The 13,765-nt window shown below is 35.6% G+C and overlaps 1 protein-coding gene across 1 annotated transcript in view; it reads right to left on the bottom strand.

Moving 5' to 3' along the window:
* Positions 1–436: 436 nt before the first annotated feature.
* Positions 437–13,765, bottom strand: part of LOC139685814 (mediator of DNA damage checkpoint protein 1) — a 222,783-nt gene continuing 209,454 nt past the window's right edge. Inside the window, exon 19 of the mRNA XM_071582932.1 lies at positions 437–2,590. Coding sequence (XP_071439033.1) covers positions 1,929–2,590 — 662 coding nt within the window. The 3' untranslated portion in view covers positions 437–1,928. The remainder of the gene's footprint in view (positions 2,591–13,765) is intronic.

Raw genomic sequence — 13,765 nt, 5'->3', positions numbered from 1 at the left:
AGTATCCGTTACACAAGGATCTGGAGGATTGTGAACTGGCAGCATCAAGAGAGAAGGTACGAAACGGGTAAACAGGGGGCGTGAAAGGGAAGGGTCATCGGAGGCCCCATCACACTTGAATGAGGAGTCAATAGGCACGCACTGGTTCAAATATCCCCAATGCGCTGCTAGCCTCAATTTGCTCTTCATGAGCACTTTATTTTACATGATGCCTATTCTGTTTTCGCCCCCACTCTCGTACCTACTTGTGTATGTGAATGTGTCTGTGTGATTCACATATGTGTGTGTATATATCTATACATATATATATATATATATATATATATATATATATATATATATATATATATATATATATATATACATATATATATATATATATATATACATATATATATATATATATACATATGTATATATACATATGTATATATATAGATATATTTATGACGCAACTGTTTGACAAACAATTTGACCATGAAAAAGTGATACCTTAATACGTCTATTACCACTGAACTTCCATGGTCAGAAATTCATCAACAAGAGATAAATTAACGCTAATTTTTAATACATCCCATGCACAAAGCTACTTAGACTTGTAAAGACACAAACCGAATGCCAATTTGGTCCAGACTAAGTCATTTGGCATTTAAAAGAAAAATTCTCAATATGCAATAATTTTGTGATCTAGTATTCACGCGTCAACATCTAACACGAGGACTCAACAGGTGTGTAGCATAAAAGCTAATAACAACAATTTTTGTGACAAAGATAATATTAACATAACCAGCATGCAGATGACTGACAATAGTTTTGACGGGCCACTGTCATCTTATTAATTTTAAGGTAAAATAGTGCAGAAAAGAGTAATTAAAGGATCATCACAACATATCTCATTTTAATGAGAGTCAAACAAAATAGCTCAGCTTGATATGGACGTCATTTTAAGAATCAACTGCTTAATCCAGCACAATCTCAAATTTTATGAGACTAAACATTCAAAAATTTTCCTTCCCAATTAAACGGGCTTTGGGCGGATGAACTTGCAGGCAAAAGAGGAAACCAGAACCACAAATTACCTACATTAGGCAGTGTTTATAATATTTCCCCTCTGAGTAAGCAGCTTTCATTAATAGACTAAAGGAATACATTATGAATACATGTCCCTATTCATCACCATTTGAAACACTTCCGTAGTCAACTGACAGCAATAAATATATATTTAATTACACATATATTTTAATGTAGACATCACAACAATAATCATTCACGAACAACTCAACGTGAAAAAATACACAAGTAAAATAAACCTCAATAAATTCGGGGAAACCTATTGATATTCCCTTTCATGTTAAACGGCAACTGTCAAAAATACCGAGAATGTGTAAAGATTTTCAGAATGAAAATTTGATGCAATTGGTATTTCCCTTGACCCATCATTTACGGCGCTATCTACACAGTCGTTTGTTGAGGTTTTGTGAGCGTTTAAACACAATGAAAAATCAAAAGTATATAAATGACCTATTCAATAGATTATTTTATAAATGCGTCATTTAACTCCAAAGAAATATGCATGGCAGGTGGGAGTATCATTTTCTGGAAAATATTTTGCTAAAAATTGTTGCTGTGGATACTGTTAGCTCTATTATTACCCTTAGCCACATAAACTCCATTTAACTGCCGAAAATCAAAAAGCCATTGTTTATTCAATTTGGGAGTTTAATATGGTATTCTTACAAGTACAACATGATATTCAGTCTTTCAAACTATGTAATATGCAAACATTGAATGGCAAATCAAATAACACTGTCGAAAATTCCCGATACTAATTTGCATACCAAAAAGTTTAAAATTATGATATATCAATATAGGGCACTGTAAAATAATGGACTTTAACTAATTCAATAAAATTCTTATGACATCTCTTTTTAAACTTTCCCTTCGGAATCTTTACCCTTACCCCAGAATTTGTCAAATCTGGTCCGTGCCTTCTCAAGAACATCGGAGGCTAATGAGCGACCAGAAGAAGGGGATACTAATGGAGGAAGAGCTTTCATAGGAGATTCTTGGCATTCAGGAGCCTCGAGAATTCTGTAAGGGCCAGCCGAGGGGCCAGCCTCTGACGCCGGCATAGAGGAAGCAACGGGGTGACCCTGTGAAGCAGCCGGCATAGTGGCAGGCTGGGTAGGAGTGGATGATGGCTCATCTGCAGCAGGCTGGGCGTCTGCGGGCACTTGGGGCGCCTCAAGGCAGGCTACGCTAGATACTCCCCCCTCCAACACTGGCTCAACTGGTGGTTGCGCCTCGGATCCTAATGATGGATCATCCAAACTTTTTAGAGTTGTACCAACCGTCACTTTCTCACATTCAGCAGTCAAACTCTTTTCCTGAGCGGTGTCTGAAAGAGGCAAAGATGACTGTGGGAAATCATTTTCCGCCTCAGAGGTCTGCATCAATTTAGGGGTTCGTTTATCTTCTACTTTCTCCGGGGTGGCAGCATCGTGTTCATTCATTTCTTCATGGCCATTCACTGATTTTAGGTTAGGTGCTGCGGTGCTAGCAATGGGCTCACTAACGGGGGATTTCCATCCTGCGGAAATGAAAGCAGCTGGTAGTAGAAACAAATATTTTTCTCTAGTTTAATCCCAAAAGTTTAAACATATTACCATTTGCGGCAATGGATAACAAAATTAAAAGTATAGTGATAAAAATTCAACCCAAGGAAACCAAAATTATATGATCGAAGTGAACAATAAATACCATATCATATAAATCCATCCCACTTGAGAGATTTTAAAGTCAACAATACTGTGATATTATATGAATGAAAACATAAGAACACAGTTATTAGCCATATGCGTTATATTTGTGGCCCATTATTTGGATTCTTAGTTAAATTCAAGCATATTACAATGATTTGGGTTTGTTTTAAGAGGGAAAGCAACGTTTATAATATAACAAAACATGTATGCCCGAACCACCACGCCGAAAGCGAATTGGGAAAAAATCGATCTGCTATCGAAATCAAATATTAATTATGAAATTTTTTGTGGAGTAGAAAGCTTTTTAAAAATTTACATCTTTCAAGGAGAGCACTACACTCATAAAAGCCTTTGTAACCCGTGAACTGCAGTTCGGCGGGTTATGGTGAACGATATCTACTGAAGCATGATTTTTTTACTAGCCTACAAGTACAATGGGTAGGTGATGAATATGATAATTCCTTGAGTTTCAAATTTTGTGAGAATGAGGGTTACTTCAAATTGTTATATGGTTAATGAAATCATGCATTTATGAAATTATTACATGGCAAAATTATATCTAAGCAATCAATAAATATATACATTCTATAAGCAAGTCAGAGCTACGAAGATCTGCGCTACATTGTAAGGAAATTAGTTGAAAGAATATTCCCCAATGTACCTGCTTACTTTAGAAGGTAGAGGAATCGGTAATATGCCAGAATAAAATCAGTGATTAGAAACTAAAGTAAATAGAATAATAAAAATGAGAAAACTCTTAATATTGAAGCCTTCTGTAAAATTTATCTTAAAAAAAGGTCTCACAATAAGTTATTCTCCCTTTGAAATGTGCAGCTTATATTTGAAAATTGAAGTATCTCTTAGAATTACTCATCATATAATGTCCTCTGTTTCTTTTGCGCTTCTTAGAAATATCTCAAAAATCATCTCATCTTCTTTCACGGATTAACATAGAGGGCCTCCGTATTATTCACGTTTTCACTGTAGCCTATTCAATCACGTAATAAGAGGTAACTTTCCATCTTTAAACTACAAACAATGTCTAACCTAAAACCAAAAACCTACAACACATCTTACAAACGTGTTAGTTTTCCTGAAGAAATATATCGAACAATATTGACAAAGAATACAATTATATGATTTTTAAGGCACTGGCATCAAAAGCAGCTCGGTTAACATCAAGCGACGATAAGACGGTTTTGCGGTTGTGGAGTAATACTTATCTATGTCACATTCGCCCGTATACAGTTCAGACCATCATGATTCATTTGTAAAACTTGACAGTCCTATTTGCACTGCCTCGGCTTGATGCGTCTGCTGATAGTAAATGAACAAAAGCGAACAAACCAAAAAGAGACACCCCACAAATTAAATGACTGTTGGTTGAGAATTCAATTTAATCAATCGAAGTCAGTCGTGTTCCATCATTATGCTTAAACATGAAACATACCTGGGGCGAAGCATGGTACATAAGGCTTATTTCCTAAATTGAAAGGTCAAGTGACAAGGTTTTAACAGCAGAAGCATATTTAATTCCGAATTTTATGAATATCATCTTGTAAATGTTACCGAGGGATAGGTCCTGGAAAAGAGTTGGTGCTATTATGAGGCTTTCTTGATGGAAATCCGGCATTAACTTGAAATTGGTACATCGCTTTGAGAGGTAGGTCTCTGTATGCCTAATAATATGAGATAATTTGCTTTTGCAATACATCTTCAATATAATTACACCGTAAATGTTATTTTAATCCTCCATGAATACATTTTCCCTATCCCCGAACAGTGTCGAACATACACGGAACCAGGTGGATTCACACCCACCCGGTTCCGTGTGGTCACTCGTGTATTTGGATATTTCTTTAACTGTCAGGCCCTAAGCTATAGTCTACCATTTTCTAGTCCTCTGACATATGGGAGGTTATGTACGCATTGAAAAAATATAGAATATTAATCCTTCCGTGCTTCTAAATGGTTTGAAAAATTGTATTACTCTTAATATCTGCTAATAATATTGCCATAATTAGGTCATTATGTGTTCAATGTCTCTTACAAATATTTTTAAGCGCAGAAAATTATTATTTCCACTGCACCTGCGCATACGGACCAATATAACTTCAAATTAAATTTTTACGATATTCAATTGATGCTTATTAATCCATGGGAGACTATTCTAAAAATCATTATGGAAAGAAGAAGTTTTGGGTGAGGCCACCTCGGGCATCTAGCGAAGGAGCGCACGGTTGCAGAACCCACAGCTGTATGCGTGCGTAGTTGTCAAAGAAACCTATGACGTAATCATCCCCAAAATCTCAGATGAGGTGGTGACGCACGGAGTGGGAGACTTAATTCTGTCCGAGCAGAGGAAATAACAACTAGCCGGAACAAATCCCACAAAAATGATTAGTTTATAAATTATATTTCCTAAATAGATTTTAAGTATCAGTTTCCCGAAGACGCACAGTACATTTCAAGCACTCCAACTTCATCATATTACTATAGACAAGATTTTAAAAATCAGATATCTAGAATTTAAAACGGTGTTTTAAATGTGTTTCGCGACGACATTTCATTACGATAATATCTTTCCATAAAACAATAAGAGAAAGAAACAGCCACGGTCCACATCAGCTGGAAAATAAGTAGCATCATAAGGAATAGTCTTAATAGGGTTCCTTTTTCCGTTTTCTTTCTTTTTCTAGCTGTGTGAATAAACCACACCTATTACTTGTTTCCCAAGATTTCGGCATTTCCTTTTCTGTTCCTTACGCAGTTAATATTGGTTTTAATCTTCCTTAATAAACTAAATAATTACTTCTTCGGTGATAGCAAGCGTTTTTGTTGCATGATCTTTTTTACTAATTTTAACGGTCATTTTTCCTAGAATTTGATACGCAAAATTTTCTCATTTCGTAATGTTACATTTTTGTAACCATCAGTCCGCACACCATGACGGTGTTTTTCAGTGTATCACGTGAAGGTAGACGCAGGGATTCCAAATAGAATTCGGGACACCTCTGCAAAATTCTAACATCACTGGGTTTCAAGCAAAGTGATCCAGGCAGCCACTAGCCACCACGCCAACAGTATCCCTTCGGCTGCGGAGAGACGGTGAGGTGGCGACGGAACAGAAGGCGTATCCTCGCTAATGTGAGGTTCTAAATGTAGCAGACTGGCGCCTTGAGTCGTAGGATTGCGACTACCGCTGACGTTTGAGCTCTGGGAGACATGAAATCATAGGCGAGGAAACACCGCGGGTGATGCGAACCTACACGAGAAGAGACGAGAAATCGCGTACCAACAGGCTTTCTCAATGGGGAAAAATCTCGACAGGAGTGCGTGAAGAGGCCTAGAAACTCTTACGAGACAACAACCTCCCGTAATCCACATTAGCTGACTTCAAAAGGGATAGTATGGTTGATGGAGACCAAAAGTAATATGATGCTAATCTGATTCTTTGGTCATCTCCTGGATTCTAAATAATCATTTCACAAAGTGCATGGTGCTTTGGAAGTGTCGACATGCTTGCGTAATGTCTTCTGGGAGGGCAATATATACTAAAAACCTTATAAAGACGTGTGGGTGTAGCGTTTAACACTATGTAGGATGAACAACTTCTTAAGACATGCTGCAATAAATATAAATTTACATACCAATCTAAAATTGCTGCAAACTAATTAATTCAGTAGAGGACAGGTAAATATGCTTGCAGGCTAGTAATTTAAATATGATTAGTTACGTAAAACTCATCTAATTTCATACATAGATGCAATAATAGACAACTAGAACAAATTAAAATTCAAAAATTAACGAGTGGATGTACACATTGAGGGAGTGAGAAGCTGAAGGATATAATTCCTGATTGAAGGAAATATTTGGTTTGAATTATTTTTATCCATGCCTACATTAAAATAATTTTATTCAAGCTGGTTTCAATGGGCTTTATTATGTACAGAGGAAGTAAAGTTCTGTGAATGTTGCGTGCTGCAAATGGACTCTCTTGATAAAAATGTGTGCTAAGCTGTAATGTGGGAGTGAACAAATACATTCAGATGCGGGAATATTACTCATAAAATTCGATCAAAATTGTGGTGAAAAAGAAGAGCAAAGAGATTGAATTGCCTTCCTTTATGTGTCAGCTGGACTAGACATCTCTGTGTGCGTGAATTGTCATAGCCCATGATTTAATCGTTTAATCTGTAAAAATATATTTAAACAAAAATGTTTTCGTGCTCATTTTCTGTATCCAATATAAGTATGTGTAAAGGAAGTACGTAGAAATATCACCCAAAACTTTTATGAAATTACATTTAAATTGCTTAAGTATTTTCCTCCAAAATGGTTGGCTACTTTTCGCATGTTGCAATATTTAGGCTTGAAAAGATAAATTTAGATGATATTAATGGCTCATTTAAATAAATCCTTTAAGGGGGATGGAGAGCAAAATTACGATTTTTTTCACACATGAAATAGTGATCTGTCAGTGGTAATAGTAAGAAATTATTAAGATAAATAAAATTCATCCACCAGTTATACTAGTAAGATAGCAATTAACATGCGAGGACAGATATTAATATGCGACAGAACAATTTCAATTCCCAGGCCTTTTTTATGTACTTTGACTATTCCAATTTTATATCTTTGAAATTAAACCTTGCTTGAATCATGAAAATACCATCTTGGAGGAAAAAACAAACTACCGGTCTGGAGTTACTTACCACTTGTACTAGTCACTGGTCAGTGGTTTGTTCCTGGAACACTGGTCCGCACAATCTCATCCTCATTATTTTAGTGACCCAATGATATGTTCCTTTTAATAAGTTCATAGCAACTTGTGGAGAGGCTGCTACTTCTGGCTTCGAAAAATCTAGTAACTACTACATTAGCAAGCTTCTCTCAAAGATATACTCATCACCAGTAGTGGGCTTCTCTTAAGAGCATAAAAATTGAATTTTCAATACTTATTCTATTGCCCAACCTAATTCTTATCGATCTTTAGACCATTGGGGTATGTTAAGATCAGAAAAATCAGTAGATACTAATGCCCTGTGAGAATGTAATAAGTTGGTTTGTTGCTCAATCAGTTCAAGAATAACTTATAATCACATTTTCATGTTTCTTATCATTTCTGAAAGCAGCTCATTTGTTATAATTTTCCTTCACCAGCAGTAAAAGCAAGTCAACTTGTAACTCTTGCAGATGAAATAGTGGAATTTCAGGACCTAAGACTCTCTATCCAAATTACGATGACCCAAGTTCTTAATATTTTTGTAAAACTTCCCTCAACCACAAATCAAAGGTGAAATTGTTAGCAAATACAATTGAATATTCAAAAGAACTTCAAGGGATAAAACTAAAGGAGTTCTTGGTTCTTATGTGAGTACCTACAGCATTTCCATAACAGAAATAAAAGTTCACTTTAACAGCATTCCTAGGGCTGTCTAAAGATGCCAAAAATAATTTGCAAAACAAAAGGTGAAAGGGTGCCGGCCATCATAGGTGTGACCCATACTCACATCTGAGCACTACATACATCGATTTATGTAAACAATCAGGGTTATTTTCCATATTCCATGAACTGTGCAATCCTTCCTATATTCTCAAACCCTCTGCCCCTCTTTATCCACTCCACCCCACCATCCCTCCCTCCAGGAGGAGGGATGGTGGGGTGGAGAGAGAGAGGCAGGTCCCTGCTTGGCCCCTATGACAAACACTCTCCTAAGGGAGCTCCAGCTGGAACTTACACTGCCCGGGTTGTCGGCTGCAGATGCCCTGCAGGTAGGAAGGAAGTGAACAGACTTAGGGCTGAGGTGCAGACACATACATGTTGAATGGTGTTGATGGAATGGCCCTTCTGGGAGTTAAATGGCCAATGCTTGCCACATCCGAGCTGGCACGACTTAATCAAATGACCTTCATAGCCAACTGAAAAGTCTCACTGTCCCTCACCAAATCGGCATAACTATACTCACAGAATAACATGATAATTTTCAAATGAAATCCCTTTATGCAATTCATTAAATATTTCCAGGCGTTGACTCATCAGGTAATTACCCAAAGAGGGCACAACAAAAGACTCTAGAGTGATGGAATGACCCCTTTTCCAAACACTTGGGTGAAATTGCATCAGCTAACAATATAACCTGGAACAGAATGTAACCAATGACTAAAAAATAGAGTTGGACCATGAGTCCCCACTGCTCTCGTAATAACAGTGAGCTTATGCATTGATTAACCCATGAGGTATCCCCAGACAAACAGGATTTCCATGTGGAAGCCCTGTTTGTCAGGAGATATTTAACTCAGTCTAGGGTGTACATTTGAGAGAGCCCCTTGGCATTCCATGAGATAATCATTAATTGGAAGCACCTATCCTCAAAGATATAGTTGGACCTAAAATCTCAATCACTCCAGATTCAAAAGGAATTGTGTCCTGTGGTGTAGGATTATGATGGAAGCCTATTCCTCACAGAACTGAATTCAGAAGCTCCTATTCCATTTTCATAGAAGAAACTGCTGAGTGAACTAGCCCACTGCCATCTCTCCTACTTTTGGTAAAGGAACTTAGGGCATGAGCCGACAAAAAAGTCAGATTAAAGAAGGAAAATTGAGGCTTATATGCTCTCACCAATTAATGTTCAAGACCTATGCAATGGATGAACTATTGTAAGGAGGTCTGAACATCAGTAGGTATGTGAGGAGAACAAGTGAAGACATAGAATTACTGAGAAAATTAATGGGAACAAATATTGAGAAGAATCTTATTGGAGCTTGTAAGGATGATATCCCACGGTGAGATCAGAACATCAAGTAGATATTAGATTGTTTGAATCAATTTGATTTCCTGGTGATGAATCCTATTCAATGAGGTTGCTGCAGTCTTTGAGCATATTATAGGCTCCATGAAATATTTTGAGAAATGAACAAAGATTATGCAATGAGAACCTCCAAAGCATTTAGGCTAAGTAAAAACTTTAATTAGGAGAGATAAATAATGGTAGGTGGAATAATTCATGGTAATTGGTCATTATTTGGGGCAAAAGTGAACATTGTAATAAGGATGTTAGAAAAAGAATTGTGCTAGTAGAATATGCATGCACAGGAAGGAGGGAAATGATGGTAGAGGCTCTATTTCAAAATACGAAGAAAAGATTTAAACTACTTTGATGTGGAGATTTGCAACATATTACTATGTTACCTGTTTATTGAGAAGTTTTAAGAGTGTAGTTAGGATAGGAGGTTATTTAGGGAGGTATTTAGGGAGGAGAAAATAATCTGGATCATGTAGAACATGAAGGAAGAAGTATTGGAAATGGTCAAAGAAGAGAGAGGGGTAAAATTGACAAAGGCAGGAAGTGTTGATGAAAAAGATGTTGATTGATAGTGCTAATATTTTGGGCTTTGATATAATAGAGGATGATAGGTAGGTCAGGGTGGAAATTGAATATAATTTGGATTATATGAATGGGACTGGAAAGCATGAAGAGCTGAAATATGAAAGTGTGTGATGAAGTTGTTTACAGCATGTAGAAGTGCCTTAGAAGTCTAAAAATGTATGCAATAATGTCTAGGGGACATCTGAAACTTACCTCTAATTGAGGGGCTGCTGATAAGGGATTGAAATCTGTTACAGAGAGGAAGGGACTTGCCATTAATATATGTCATTAATAACAGAGATCTGGATGCCTTTTAGCTCAAACAAGTCAGTTCAGAAATCATTCTCTTCTGACAGAAGTGATTCCTGATCCAGTCAGAAGGCGCAAAAACCAGAAAACATGGGATCTGTATCTCATCTCATGCTGTAGCAAGTTCCATGCCTCAGCCTTAATTGATTTTTTCAAACCTAAAGCAAAGGCCTGACACAAGTTCTGCTTCTCAAAATGACTAACTCTAAACTCCTAAAACGTTTTGTACTGGCAGACCAGTAAAATGTGTGTTAAGTACCTTTCAATAATATCCTCATACCCATGTAATATTTTTCCATAAAATTGGCTCTTCTAATGAAAATGTTCACATTTTTTATCAGTCAGTACATAATGCTATGCATATATATGAGCCATTTCAGTCATCACAGCCAATACCATTCACAAAAACTGCAAGAGCAATAAATATTCTTCAGTTCCTGACTCGTCTTTTAAGTGAGTCTTAGGCACTATTATTTTTAATTTGAAGCGCAAAAAAATGATTGCCAATACCACTAAGGGTCGAAAGGTTACAGCAATATGCTCTATGGAGTAAACTTTCATAGAGATGATATGGCCTGATGTTACTTACGCAGTAAAAATTCCACTAAAATAAGGAAACAAATTAATTCAATAAATAATGGAAGGATGCAATATGAGTAATTTCTAAAACTTTTGGATTTCAGTGGTACTACATAGACATTATATATGATGCAATAGGCACAAAATAATTTTTAAAAAGTTCAAATCACTCAAATGGAATAAATGGATCACAACAGTCAAATATTCTATCTTCCAGGAAATAACCCATAAGTGAAATAGTTGCCAGGGCATTTTTATGTGGCATTTGTGTTGCATAGAGGAAACTCTGTGACTGCTTGGATGATGAATTCAGTGTGTCAACACTGCAGCTTTAGCAGTAGCTCATTTCAGGAGTGAAATAATTCTCCATGTTTTGTCACTGAAAGAGCTGTGAAGCAATTAAGACTTACTAAATATATGGTGAGAATAGGATAATGAAATGAGCAACAGCTTTCAGAATTCATTAGTCATTGAAATATACAGTATATGTATATTGAACTGTATAATATAATGCTTCATTCTAAAATAAAATATATTGTTCATTTGCTATAACGGCAGGGAACACTTGCTTAGAGAAAATGGTATGACTGAGAAGGAAGAAAGAGGACTACAAATATCTCTAGCAGGTGAAAAATAAATCTAGGGATGCTCCTTATATGTGGAATAGATGCCTGCCATCTATGACAACAACTTAGCTGTCATGTCTATATCACTGTTACTATAAAATATAGGAAAAATACAATAGGATTTTCTCTTTCAAGGGCGTAGATAAAATCAGTAAGGAGACAGGGTAAATGTAGCATGCACCATTCATAGCAGATATAATTACCTGAATGTTCTAAATTTAAGTTTTTCCCCTTGCTCTTAGAGTAATACGAGGTAAAAACTTTGGAAGCAATTTCAGATGAATGAAATTGGCTGAGTAAAAGCTAACCATTTACTGGCTAGTTTTGATTTCATAGGAACATGGTCTCTGGGTGCACCAGAAATGTGATTTTCTCTACCAGTCATATTTTAATCACTGCCCTCTTCATCCTATTCTAATTCCTATTCCACAGGAACTCATTCAATATGTCTTATAAAGTCAATTTGCTACATCAAAATGCTTTACAATCAAATATTTGGCACAATAGCTATGGCAGGGCACTTATGATGGAATTTAAAGCAATAGGCTCTTAAAAATATAGGTTGTAATAGATATTATATACATGTACATAATACTTATAAACATTTGCTCATAATTTGATTGTGTCCCAGCAGGAAAACATTGTGAATAATTCAGAGCCTCCAATGATGGCAATCAAAGGGTGAGACACTAGCTCTGACTATGATTTTATGAATCATGAACTATTATTCCTGACTAAATAGAAGATGATCTAATTACTTAAAGGATTAGATTAAAATTCACAAAACATACAAATAACTAACATAACCACAAGCGACTTTAAGAAATGTACCATATTCTGAAACAGCATATTTACTAATTCAAAAAAAACAATTATTTGGAATATCTTGGTGAAGTTAAGTAAAATTTATAAATCAGATGCAGTATTGTGTATTATTAACATTTATTCTTAAACATAATCAATTTCTTAGAAATTAAGAAACTATGAATTGAAGTAAAAGCCTTTAGCTAGCAACATAAACTGTGGGAGGGTGATAATACATCCATTATTAAGGAGAGGTGGGTGATATAAAATATGATCAAGGGAATATTATGAATTTGGCTGAATATTGGCATTACGGTACTCTAAATGTAGAACATATGGGCATGCCATTCAACAAATTGAGTTAGAAGTATGTGATCTAAGATATGTAAGTGCTCTGACCAAAGCACTGCACCTATTGAGTTTTTAAAAAATTATAAATTATCATTAATGCTGACTGCTTATGATACTTGCAATTATCAGAGTAAATTTAGTAGTCATACCAAATGACCAAATGAAACTAAAATTCATACAAATGCTCTTTCCTAATCAAGCAGAATTGTAAAGCATTTTAAAATACCATCAATACATCAATTGCAAATCAAGAGGGAAACATGTTCTTTAGCTGCACATGATATTGTTGGCAATAAATATTACTCAGCTATGAAATTAATAATACAGCACAAGCAACATATAAAAACTTAATCACGAACTTTACGACACTGATAAAAAAACAGATCAGTAATTTAAAAAGTGAAAGAATAGCTTAGGAAAAGATGAATTCATGAATGAAAAATATTATTCTAAGCCTCATTTCCAAGTGAATAGTTAATTTATCATAAGCCTACATCAGGAATAATTTTAAAGCTTTCACCATGTTAAAGTCACAATTTCTGGTAACTAGAAATTTTCTGAAATATCGCCAGCATTGGATGTGAAATCTTGAACAAAAATATTCTCAGTGCAGAAAATGATGAAAAAATATGCTTTGCAACATTGATAATCTTGGTTGCAAATATCACTACTGCAAATAAGTAGCCCAAAAATAATACAATGTTTTGTAATTAAATAAACCCTGCAAAATATTACCATAACAAAGACACTATTACATGGGGATTTGGGATCATAGTGATATAATAGTGATGCCACTATCACATCACTATGACTTCTAGATCATATCTAATACTCATATAATAGTGGTTATGTTTTGCGGGGAAGTTAAGGACATTTTAAAATTCCTTTTACATATTAATATCCTCATTTATCTGGAATATGAGACTTTTATGACTTTCACCATGCACTGGCCATTAAAACT

This window comes from Hetaerina americana, unplaced genomic scaffold (assembly GCF_022747635.1).
Source record: "Hetaerina americana unplaced genomic scaffold, ioHetAmer1.1.p SCAF_12, whole genome shotgun sequence".
Taxonomy (NCBI): Eukaryota; Metazoa; Arthropoda; class Insecta; order Odonata; family Calopterygidae; genus Hetaerina; species Hetaerina americana.
This window is presented reverse-complemented; position numbering and strand designations above follow the sequence as displayed.